Source organism: Epinephelus fuscoguttatus, linkage group LG11 (assembly GCF_011397635.1).
Source record: "Epinephelus fuscoguttatus linkage group LG11, E.fuscoguttatus.final_Chr_v1".
Classification (NCBI taxonomy): Eukaryota; Metazoa; Chordata; class Actinopteri; order Perciformes; family Serranidae; genus Epinephelus; species Epinephelus fuscoguttatus.
The window spans coordinates 15,609,832-15,623,037 of NC_064762.1; the positions used below are offsets into that span (position 1 = coordinate 15,609,832).

At 40.6% G+C, this 13,206-nt stretch overlaps 1 protein-coding gene across 3 annotated transcripts in view; it reads right to left on the reverse strand.

Annotated features, from left to right (window-relative positions):
- Window positions 1-4,114: 4,114 nt before the first annotated feature.
- The window catches only part of LOC125897442 (potassium channel subfamily K member 2-like), a 53,586-nt gene continuing 44,494 nt past the window's right edge, over window positions 4,115-13,206 (reverse strand). For all 3 annotated transcript variants that reach the window (XM_049590770.1, XM_049590769.1, XM_049590768.1), the window contains exons 6-7: window positions 10,039-10,181; window positions 4,115-5,420 (exon numbers count right to left, since the gene is read on the reverse strand). In XM_049590770.1, coding sequence (XP_049446727.1) covers window positions 5,067-5,420; window positions 10,039-10,181 — 497 coding nt within the window. In that variant the 3' untranslated portion in view covers window positions 4,115-5,066. The remainder of the gene's footprint in view (window positions 5,421-10,038; window positions 10,182-13,206) is intronic.

A 13,206-nucleotide genomic window follows, 5' to 3' on the forward strand; every position in this document is an offset into this window, starting at 1 on the left:
ACTTGGCCTTTTTTAAACTATGACTTTGTGAACCATTTTTAAGAATTTATGTCTTCAGTTGCAACCAGTGGGCTCTGGGCTGAGTGCCCAAGACAGGAGAGATGAACTATTGCATTGTCTTTTTGGTCCTTCAGTGGGATGTGTTGAGTAAAATATAGAAATACACCATACTTGTCCAACAGCTGAAAGAAAGAACAGTGACCTTCAGGTTTTTTTTTTCATAGAAAATGTTTTATTCTAAACCTTCTGAAAAGTTTGTCATGATCTGAAATGACATACCCACATTAATATTTGAACATACTGGAAACACATGGTTGCCATATTATCAAAATCAAAGCAGAGCCTGCAATTATAGACACATCTGATCTATAAACACTGGAAGTAACATTTAAAGTGGCATGCAAGACTTGATGAAATAATGTGGCTTTAATGTGGACACTGACCCTCACATGTATATCAGCAAATGTTTTTACAGAAGAGGTTATTGGGAAATTCTAAAGAAAAGAGAGTTAACAAATTTGTTTGCCTTGACATAATGGGTCTCATTTAAAAATATTTTCATGCATACATTTTTGGAAGTTGACCCAATCAAAGTTGTTTATGAAAAATGGATCTTAATGTCACTGATGCACAATTTCATAACACTGCTATCTGTTATGATGATTACGACTATGATTGGTGCATAATCGTGTTTTTATGGCGTTGTGTTTTTTAATTAAATGAAGGCCGGTGGCTGTAGCTGTTTTCACAGCATACCCACTGAGCTAATTGAACTCCCCTGCGTACATAAATCACAATGTTAAATCATAAATGTGCTTACATTCATAATGAGGCTCATCTCTGTCGTCATGAATGAATAGGTACATTCAACATGCTTGAACTGGGATTCTGATGCAGCAACAGACTTAATTAAAAAACTGTCACCAGGGAACAGAAGAGGAGGCCCTGTGAAAATGCTGTGGGTGGAAATTAAATGAGTTTTATCAAACCCCAATGCACACACGCATTCACACGTACATTCATGCACACAACCACTTACTGTAAACACAATCATGCATGGGTATCCTGACATATGGCCTTAGCCTGACAAATTATCTAACGTGTCATTGACAGCACTCCTTGACTTTCTTCAGCACTGACAGCTCTCCTCTGAGTGGCTGTCAATCACACGGCTGACTGAGAAAACGCAGTGGGATGAATTCTGGGGGCTTCGCTTTGAGCAGCTGCACTAAATCTCACACTGCTTCCCCACAGGTATTAATGTATAGTAGTCTTTCTGTCAGTGTATTGCCAGTCAGTACAACATACAGTGTTTTGATGCTATTGGTTGCTTTTCAGAAACACAAGAACACATATAAATATTTTTTTCCAGACACTCAACCATGTTTGAAAGTCACCCATCCTTATTGTCCTGTTCTTCATTCTCTTTGCTTCACAATTTCTTCATGTTTCCTCTTTGACTTGATTACACATGACAGCTGATGACCTTACAGTACGTCAGCCAGTGCTCACACTTGGGGCAACCTTTTCAAGAAAACCAAGAGATTCAGAACAGAAAAAAGAGCAAACTCACAACCTGGTAATACTGTCCTACTAGTCTGGGCTGCACCAGCTAATTGTGACTCTATTGCTGATTGTGTGTGTAGAGTCCTTAATGATTTCTTAATAAGGGCTAGATAGTTCACACTTGGGCCAGTAAACTCTGGCAATGTCTTAGCTAGTTAAGACTTTATTGATGTGCAAATTGGTTTCTAGTAAACATCTGTAATGACTTATAATCTTATTTCCAGTTTTAGGAGGCTGAGTGATATATTAAGAAAAATTATTGGCATTGGACGTTGCTGCAAACCATGGATACCTTACATTTGTAAGTTACTATGTAGTGGATACCTCAAAAATTTGATTTACATTGTCTCTTGCTGGTAAAATTACTTCTGACACCTCATACATTATTTGAAGAATATCAGCTTTTGCCATCAAACAGAAGATTTAGAGTCTCACAGACTCGACTGAACTGCACGAGGAACTCATTTGTTCCTGAGCCTGTCAACCTATTAAATCAATGTATGGTTTCTCAGTATCCTGGGTCGGTCACTGAAAGTTATAGTTAATAAGTTATATATTGCACCACATCCACTTTTCATAATGTCTGTTATGAGTTCTAGCATTTGTTGTATGATTTTGATGTTTGGTTGAAAGTTATTTTTGTTTTTATGTGTATTTATGTTAAACAGTTGATGTCCTGTGATTCAAGACAAATTTCAAGTTTATTCTAACAATCAAATCAAATCAAATCAAACAAGGCTGTGGTTAACGTTTGGTTATGTTTAGGTATCGCTTGGTTAAGGTAAGGAAGAGATCATTTTTGGGTTAAAAAAACAGTTTTGTTGACACAACCATGGCTAGAGAAGCTGTTGAGGTCTCATAAAAATCATCCATTTTTCACATCACAATCCTTGCTGGAGACACAGCACTTACATAATGATACAAATGTATCCATGGTTTGCAGAAACGTACAATTCCAACATATTTTCCTTGCAAATGGGATGCTGATAAGCTTTAATAATGCATAATGCAAAGATAGGGAAGTGTGTTTTTCTGACTTAGTTTTCGCAGCTTAAAATGAGTGGGGAAATATGCTAACCATTATTTGGTTATTTAGTGTAACTGTATTGGTATATCTTTTAGTTTGTGGTCTATTGTTATTTTTGTCAACGTAGTTTAAAATCTTTAATAAATAGTGTCGGGTCAGATGTGTTTAATACTTACATTACCTCTTGTAGTCATCATTCTCAACGGGTAATAAATTAGCAAGTTAATGCACTTTTTGGCAGTAAATTCAGTTAGCTATGTGACTTTTACATCAAATGGGTGTACATTTTTAGTAAAAACGAATCTCTACATCTAATCTAAGACCAAGTCTGCTTGGTGCAAGCTGTTTAAATTTAGTGATGTATAAATCTCCACCTCATCACTAGACTATGTTTTGAAACTAAGGAGCTGGTGCACCTGCCACATTTTTAACACAAAACACTCCTTTCTACATGACAACCAAGGTATTACAGTAATTTGGTTTAGCAGACAATTAGGCTTGGTTTGCCACATGGTATACTGTCTTGTAAATGTATTGTAAATGCATTTTAATGCTACAAACTGTAAATAGCACGGTCAAACGTATTGAGAATATTACAGCCCGTCGTGCTGGTTAAAAGCACTGAATAACACCATGAGACACACAATCTAAACCACTCAACTGGGAGACACCAGAACCTAAAATATCCTTGCATAATGCATGAAGCAATCCATTCCCATCCTTGCAGAAAATTCTCATTTTAAGGGGCCTGTTTAAAATATGAAATAAATTTTTGCTGTGCCATGACACTGCTACCATTTTTGTAATATTTAATCGACACCAAATCAGCTGCAGAGAGGCGTTTATTTAAATCAATGCAACTCATACACCTCTAAAATCCTCATAATTTAGTCACTGCAGTGATATACAGCAAATAAAGGTTTCTGATGGTGTACATTCATCATTGGCGAGACATAAAGGGTCTCATCTTCAACAGCTGAGGGAATATTCCCGTCCTTTATATCTGAAGGTAGTGATGAGAGCTGCAACATAAAAAGCAGTAAGGTAAAGATACCGCTTTTATTGCTACAGTACTGTACATGCCAGGATTTATTTCCAATTGGAAAAAAGACAGTGTTGTCACACCAAGCTTTAAGTTTCAATTTCATGATAAAAGAAAAAAAAACAGTGGATTAAATTTCTAGAAATCACAGAGAGCACTCCTGATCCTTCTGATCACACAGAAGTCCTTAAAACAGGATAGTTACTTTGGTATCGGGGAGAATGGGGTCTGATAAGTGAGCTTGGCACTGTGTAATTGTAACTCAATACATTAAGACTGATAAGAAATGTCTATACATTTTCCCAGTTGTTAAGAAACAGTTTTTCCACTTGGTTGCCATGCATACTGTAGATTCCTCTTTAAATAACTTAAGAAGTCCATGTCCTCCTCATCTGTTGGCTTCTTCTTCATACTGTTTTTATTCCAAGATGCCTTCTTAATATGTCCTTTTTCACTACTGTGCTCATATATTTATATATATATATATATATATATATATATAACATATATAACAAGTATGAGTGGACAGACAAAGCGAATCTCAGTCCTTCATGCGTCACCATCCTCACATGTTTGCTAAGGCACAAGTGGATTATTCCTTAGGGTGAAAAGCTGAATGTCAGTCATGGAGGAACAAAAGCATCAACATTCCTCTCCTAAGCGAGGGCAGACTGATCAGTGAAATGCAAGGCATATAAATTCATACTGGAAGAGGTGTAAACTTAAAAGAGAAAAGCCACATTCCTTTGTGTTAGCGCAGGACTCCTGCCTCATCAAGAACAAGCGTTCATTGTTGATTGTGAAGTGCTTTCAGCAGTGAGGATCCTCTTTTATCTGATGCAGATTTCAGGGCCTCTGGAAATTTAAAGAGATGATGAGCACAGGTGCATCTATTGCTTTCTAGGTTTGATGAATGCATTTACCTCCTGTGTGTTCACGGGCTTGTTTGTGGGTATGTGAGAAGATGTCCAGTGCGCTGCTACCACAATATGGGCGTTCATTTCCTTCCTGCTCATTAGATAAGTTTGTTAAACTCATGCCTCTAAATACAATCATTTGTTCCAGTCTGGAGCACACTTCTGATTTGGCTCAATCGCTAGCACAGCTGTCGATCATGTTGGCATGGACACAATGAAAGGAAGTCTGTCCTCTGTTGCATGAATGGGACCTGAGAGCTGGAACATCATACGCTTTTGTTTGAGTTTCAGTCACGCACATGAAAGGAGGGAGCTTGATGATTGATCTCTGTGAAGTCACTCTCGAGGTTTTTAATCAATGATTGGAGCACAATCCACTTAATGAATGCGCACGCACAGGTACTGTATCACAAATGCTCAGTCAATAAGCACTAAAGTGTGTATGTGTCTATAAGCTCTGTCCACCACCAGACATGTTTCACACAGTTTCCTGAATTTCATTTCATGCTGCTCCTCATTTGAGAGTTTCAATGATGGCAATCTCTCGCCGATCAGCGTAGTCTGGGCTGAGGCCATTCAGGTAGAGGCTGCCGTTCCTGGCGAGTGTCCCTGGGACAGGACTGAGAGAGAGAGCCATGTTGGGGTAGGCCTCTTTATCCTCACACAGGTTGGCAGACAGCGTCCTCTTGCCAGGAGTCATTTCCTGGTTGATGGTATTGATACCCAGCTCAGATGACAGCTTGCGCTTGATGGATGCAGCGCGCTGGAACTTGTCATAGATGTCAACGCTGAGTCGCCTCCGGGTCTCTTTGAACTCCGCTGACACATTTGCCGTCCACTCAGCTGCGTGAGCTCGAAACTCCCCAACCTGTAGAGAGACACAGAAGATTAATGCCTGCAGGTGACTGAGCACAACGTCTTCCTCCCTATACAGCAAAACATCCACACATGCTACATTTTTAGCATGCCACGCCACAAAAACAGTTTCTTCCCGACTGCTGTAGGCCTCATCAACAAGACCCTAGACTCCCACCTTTTGGAGTCTTAATGGTTAACAAAGATCTACCACGCAGAAAAGCCTATTCTTAGGCTAAAGGTATTATTCATTCATTGGTGTCAGACATGATAGGTTAATAGAACTGACCACCTAAATGTCAACAACTGACCAATGATTAATGGAGTTCAGTCATGTGAACTTAAATGCCATTACCATTCATTTGCACAGACTTCTTTTTAAATGCTTTGGCTGCTCTCCAATTAATGATACACATGACCTTCATCTATTATTCGCAGTAAATGCGAGTGCAACTGCAGATGTGGAGATTTAAAAAATAAATTATTAAAAATAATATATTTTCTTTGCGGCAGATGTGACGAGGTATAGATACTTATCAGTGTCGTGCCATTTAGAATCTGATTCAACTCATTCCTGAGTTATTTAGGAATGATTGTTATTGACGGTTCAGCATTTTGGAAAATATGCTCATTCTCCTAGGAAAGGTAGTATCGGCATGGTCACTACCTGGAGCTCGCATAAACGGAGCCTGGCTTTGAAGGTGGCAGTGCTGTTTGGGCTGAGAAAGCCATATGTAAGTAAGGTAAAGGAGGTTGTTGGGTTGGTGCGGGGAGCAGTAAGACCTGGCATTAGGGGAGTGTCTCTGGGACGCCGGAGATCACTGTCTAGCCTCCTGGAGGTGTCATCGGACCAACTAGACGCTGGTGAAAGGAGGTTCCCACCTGATGACCCCAAAGACATGTTAGTTATCACTGCTCACTGGTCTGTATAGTTAAGCCTTGTCATAATAGCTTATCATAGGGCTTAGGAGGTTATTCACTGAGTGCTGATCCTTTTCTAGAGCACAAATTTCTTGTGTTTATTTGAACGTCTTGCTGAGAGTTGCATGAGAAGATCGATACCTCTCTCATATCCGTACATTACAGATGAAGCCGCACTAACAGTCAGATAGCTTAGCTTAGCAAAAAGACCGAAAACATGTAGGTAACAAAAAAGTTAACTGTCTGCAGGCTGGAGCCATGTGTTTACCAGACAAATGAGAGTGGTATTAATGTTCTAATCTTTTTCTTGGCAAATGTTTGAGTGGAAACAGGCGGTATTTTGTGGTGGTGCATTGTTGCATCTTGTCGGTAGAGGAGCTAAAATTAGTACGTTCACTCAGGTGTTGTGTTTCCATCAATGCTGATTGAAGCCAGAGGCAATAAATACCGTGACTACTCCAGAGTCACCTCACCTGGGTGTGAATGCCGATTTAAAGCCTCTCCCACTGTATTAAACAGCCAAATGTTAGCCGGCGGTAAGTGTTTTTTTTGTGTGGAAAAGGGCTATACAGAGGAAAATGTTGATATTCCCAGCAGCCTCATCTTTTTTGTCTGTCATAATGCCTTCGCATTTCTGACATGACCCCCTTGCTTGCTTGCTAAATTGCTTGCTTTGAAGGCAGCATAGGAACGATTGTAGGTCTAGGAACGCTCTAGAGGGACTTTTTAAGCCTCTATTTCGGAGTAGATACTCTATCAGCACAAGAGAAACCTTGAATGTACAGTGATTGAGCCAATCCCATTAGCTGCGTTGACAAGAGACAGCACATAACAAATACAACAGCTTATAATGAAAAAACCAAGACAAAACGGAAGACAACACGGACAAATGGACCGACAGTGAGGTTGGTTGGTGTGATGGCGGGAGTATCAGGCAATTCTGACTCATCAGCCAGCCTTTGTCACTGTAGCTTCCGTATTGATGGTGTGAATGCAAAGTCCTTGAAGGTTATGTAGTCCTCGGGGGAGCTCCTCAGTGGGCACTTCCTCTCAGGGAGTCCCCAGAGCTGTTCGGCCAGAAAATGCCTACAGGCTCATTATTCAGGAGCTACTTATGCTGTCCTAAGAAGTTTGCTGTTGTGTGTAGGATCATTTGTGAATAAGAAGTGAAGAAGCTTTGTAATTTCCACTTGAATTTATACAGTGGTACTGTCAGAAGCTATTGCTGTTGAAAGGTGTTGTGATACAGATACAGTGTAGACTTGCTTGCACCTTCCCCACCCATCACTTCACTTCACGGCCTCAAGCATTAAAAAACGAAATGCGTATGTGTGTGACCTGATGGCCCAGGTTTCTGGAGACTATGTACTGTGTCTGATGGGCACTGTCTGTCTGTTTATGGTCCTTGAGAAGCAACACATCATTGATCTCCCCTTCATAACGCATTAGGCTTCTTTCTCCAGGCTGTTTAATTATCTGTGAGGCTCTGAGGTGTGCTTGTTCAAAGTGGACTTCTGAGTGCTCAGGTTAAAATTTATGGGGTGTGTCTGTATGTGTGCGCACATTAGACACACACACTAGAGCACAAAAAGTACGTGCTTTCTCTTCTTTCTTCTCACTTTCTCTGCCTGATCGTTTCCCCCCCACCTTCCCCAAACCATCAACTTCCCACTGAAACCTTCTCTCAGTCACAGGCTCCAAAGGCTGCACTCCTAATTACACAAGGATTCCCACTGCAGATTGCCACATACCCCCCCCTAGACTCCACTTTCTTGCCTTATATAGAATAAAGAAATGAGATGTGCACGCAGCTGATTTATACAGGAGATTGCATTTGAACGTTCATATGTGGCTCTCTCCAACCTTTTAACATGTAAATAACAAATCCGCCAGAATACCACGCTATCTTATTACACTGCAGCCACCTGCTGGAAACACACCAAAAATTTAATCCAACTCTTGCACAAAATGACATTTTCTCCACAGGAGCGCCACCACCACGGCAATTCATCACTTCAGATTGAAGAGTGAACTAGGAAACGCTGTGAGGTATTACTCTATCACTACGAGGGGGAGACGGATGTGATCTCACCCGTGAGCTAACTGCAAATGTCCCTCTGCCTCCAATATTTTATTTGTGGATGCTGAACAATGACTCTTCTTTGAATCTATTCAGCCATCAGAAAAAGGATCTTTTTGATGGTTTAACTGCAGACAAAAAAATCGTTATCTCAAGATGGATACCCCAACATACTCTTAATCATGGATATCTTCATTTTATAATGTCGTAATGTACTGAACCCAAAGTCTGGTTTTAACACATTACCACAGTATTGTAGTTTATTTTGTGCTCACCAGGTGGATAGTCTTCAAGAGAAGTGTGGCGTCTATAGGGACCAAACAAGCCCCAGGAAGTGCACCAGACTTTGAAGCCAATCTGACATAGTGGGCAAACTGTGTAACTACAACATCTGGGTCCGTCCCGTGATGCCTTTGAGGCTAAAAAGACTTTCTGAGCATTACAACTCTCGCAACATGACTGGTTTCACTATCAGGATGTGATACTTTTGGCCTGATAACATTTTGAAAGTCTAAAGGAGCCACACAATCATTTAATCTCCATCCGAGTAAGCTGAGCGCTAAACTGAAAGTAGCCAGTTTCGGCCAGCGAAGTCTCTAAAGTGCTTGCTCCATGTGCCCAATGATGCGGAAGATCCAGGTATCTTATACCTAGGAAATCAAACCTTTTTGGTTTCATGTGCCACTGGGAAACTTTCACAGAAATGAATGAGGCCCCACTTTCAATGCTGCAACCAGTGGTGTCCATGTGACCAAACAGAATTTTTTTCCCTTGTAGTCCTTGAAAGTGAATCCAACCATGCTTAGAGGGAGATTGGGCAGGCAGTCATGCAGTTCTAGCATACTGAACCCTTGACCTTAACCTCCTAAGCACCTGCAAAGAGTGAAATGCATCCATAATTGCACTGCCAGGTCAATACTGTCAAGGCGCTTCTGTTTTATTTGCATGTTTGAATATGTATACATTTGACACAAAATTGGCCCCTTTCTATGCAAATGAACCTCATCGCAAAAGCAGTCCACTCTAAGAAGATCAGCGCTAATAGCCACACACCATTACAGTTGGTGGTAATTGAAGCACATTTATAAGGGGTGTCACACCCAGTTTTACCAGCGATTGTAGCAAGGCAAAGGCATCATCATGCCAGGTGTTGCTGTGAACCTCGTCGGTCAGGACCTGGCGCCTGTGGTCTGAAAATTTCAATTTTCTTTTCCTTTTTTGTTGTTCTGCCTCGTGTTCTTGGCATAAAGGGAACATGACCGCTTTGCCACATTGATAATTCAATCAGACACAAAAAGGGCACACTCATCTTCAGAACTTTATAGACTTGTTTGCACTGTAATGTCATTTACGGAATATCTTTTGTGAATCAGACTAAGCGGCGGGGCAGATGACGATTGCAAGTAATGCAAAATTCATGATTCCATCAGCAGCCGCAATCCATTCTTTGTGAATTCGCCCATCTGTCTGTATATTCTTTTTCAATAACAGTGATGCATTCTCTGACTCATGGTGGGACTGGCAGGGGCTGTTTCTTTAAGTAGTTCAATCATGCAGCAATCAAACTCCATTTTCCATCTTACTTGCATCACCTCTGGTGTGACATAACTCCCAGCACATCAGCACATACCTCCTCTTTAGTTTTCTTGGAAATGACCCGGAACCAGTCTCCAATCATACTGAGCACAGCGGCAAAGTACGCCAGGCCCACCAGGATCCAGAACCACACCACAGGCTTGTAGTAGTTCAGGAACTCTGGATTCTCTGACCCACCTGCAGAAACAAAGACACAAGGGGGTTACACAAGTATGTTCCATAATCCTGAGTCACACATGTTACCGTTACCAAACTGTATCACACTGAGAGGAAGAACATAAACATGCAGGACTGATTTTAGTGCCCTCATGCAGGGAGTTAAGTCAGGTAAGTAAAATGGGTCTTTAACTTTCATACTTGTGTCATATATTGAGCCTCCTGCTTGATTTTAGAAGGGTAGCCTTGTCTTTCTGAAGTACTGCTGCCTTAAATTGCGCCTGGGTGTTTGACTCAGTTCTGAATCAGACAATTTTGTAAGAATGTATGGAAAATAAAGAGAGATAGTAATTGAGACTAATATGAATTAAACTGCTCAACAATATTCAGGGACTGTTATCTTTCCCTGTAAATCACTTGATTAATATTTATTGTACACAGAGAAACATTATAAAATCTTGACTTTGATCTAACACTGGTAACATCTGCAAAAACTGTAAGAGGATGAACTCAGCAGTATATTATGATAAATACAACCCAATGCATCTGTGCCTCCTCAGTGACATTGAAAAAGTTATATAAGTTTTTTTCTTTCTACCTTGGGATATTTTGTTCAGTTCTTTAAAACATAACAAAGGGCCCTACTTAAAAAATCAATAGCGCATGGTCTACAGTGCATGATAAAAGTGCATTAAAGGCATGCCCAACTCCACTTTTACTATTTAAACCATGTATACTGTGGGCACATAGTAAGGCACAAGGGGCCTTTAATTTTTAATTTAATTTTAACTCTGGGCGTGACATGAATTCATCCAGTCACAGTGTCATCTTCCAACCCCATTAAAAGCCAAGTACACCTGCACCTGGCACACTGCTGTTTCCATGGTGGGTTTGGCAAATTGGATAAGAGAGTGGTTTTCTGCTGAGAGTAATGCAGTTAGAGCAATAATGTCACTGCAGCAAGTATCGTGGGACATTTAAGTGGCAAAACTAAAAATTATAGTTCTTAGCTTCTCAGAGGAAACAGAACTAAACTCGTAGCCTCTGAAATGATTAATGAAGTTACGCTGCTCGTAAATACACACAGCGTCTCCCTTCATGGGGAGTCAGACAACAGCTCTGCTCTGCTCTCTGCTATGTTCACATTTTAGAGGATGCCATTGATATTTTCTTTAATAAAGATGTATTATTTCACCCACCCTTGTTTAACAAGCGTATATGACCTGATTATGTAGGCGCAAGGTTTCTCACACATTCATTTATTTGTGGTGGCTTTTGTACTGTTTGGTTATTCAGTGCATTACACTCTTGGAGCGCAGAGTGTTTGGGCACAGACAGAGCTTCAGAACATAGAAGGCACAGTGACAGTGAATCATTACTCTTTATTGATTCTTACAGAACCAGAATGCTCGATTTCCTAAACAACAGCGCTCTCATCTTAGTGTAGTCCAGCAGTTGTCCATTTCCCATGGAAACAGTGCATCCTGCAGTTCACCACTTGATCTGAAAGTTTGCACTCACTTGCCTCTGATCGATCTGACCACAAGCTGATCGACTGATCAATCCTCCACCCCTCGACTCAAACTGAGCAAATTGCTTTGCTGATGTGATTCGACCCCACCTCTGCTTCCTATCTTCCTATCTAAATAATGGCAATGCCCTTTAAATGGCAAAAAAATACTGCACCATTCTGACTTCAGACTAGGTTTTGTTGGTCAATGGTGCAATCGCTTTCTATTGCGTCAAAATAGGAATACATAAACAATGTGCTAACAAAGACGGCACCTCATTTTAAGACCTATATGCCCATTGGTGCACAGATGGGCTAAAGTACCTACACAAAATGGGCACTGGCTATAAAAACGTCAACTGCATCAGTCTTTTATTAGCAATGAGTGTAAGATGAGGCCCAAAGACTTATAAGACATTAACTTAGTCAGGTACTAAGTGTTCATGAAGGACGATTATCGTTGATCAGGATGAAAGGTAAAGCTTTCCTGTAGAGGTTTTGACAGAGAGTAGAAAATATATCTGTAATATGTCTGATACTGCACTTGAGGTTGTACTGGATCCATCTTACATCAGCTGTGTGGGCTTACTCTGCCTCACCTTAATAATGTAAGTCCTGCTCCCACAAGAACATTACATGCAGTACATTTAAATGCCATTTTGGCTCTGATTATGTGACTTTATTTTTGGATGAGCCCTCAGAAAATCAACTGGTATGATGCAGCAGAGCCAGCCCGCTCACTGTGCAGTTAGAGAACTGCCATTACAGCACCAGCTCCACTAACAGCAGTCCAGGCTTACTTTACACCACCTGTGCCAGCCCTTGTAGTTACAGTAATCTAATCCATAATCATTAGGCCTGCTCAGGGAAGTTTAATCTAGCAGCTAAGTGTTTGTGATTTTTCCCATCTGCCTCTCCCTTCCTGTTTGTCAAGCAGGTCAGAGTGAGCTAATACCACCTGCTTACACACATGCACACACTTAAAGATACACACACACACACTCTTTCTGTCTTCTTCACAAACATGTCTTTTTACTCAAACAAAATATATGATGTTAATTAAAGAGGCTTCCTTTCCTTTCCTTTATGCTAAGCTAAGATAACTGACTGCTGCCTCAAGCTTCATCATTACATTACAAACATAACACTTCTCACCCATCCCCGAGGAAATAAGTATATTTTCCAAATTATAAAATTATTCTTTTAAATGTTCGGGGTGGGTGGCATGTTTCCAACACACACAAAAAATTGTCTGTAATTTATGGTATTTTTTAAGTATTATCTGCCTAAGATCATAATGATTGTTGTTATCATAATCTTTTTGTAGGAATGATTATAGATTTCTGCTCCAACAGATGGGAGCACTTAACGTATGGCAGCGATTCAGATGCATTAAGAAACTGTCAGAACACATGTATCATAATGGGAGGCACAGAACGTGACAGCAGGCCAATGGGAGGATTACCGCTGAGTCACACTGGCTGAGGAATCACTTATCTATAAATATATTGATTCTAAATGAGGCATCAGACATAA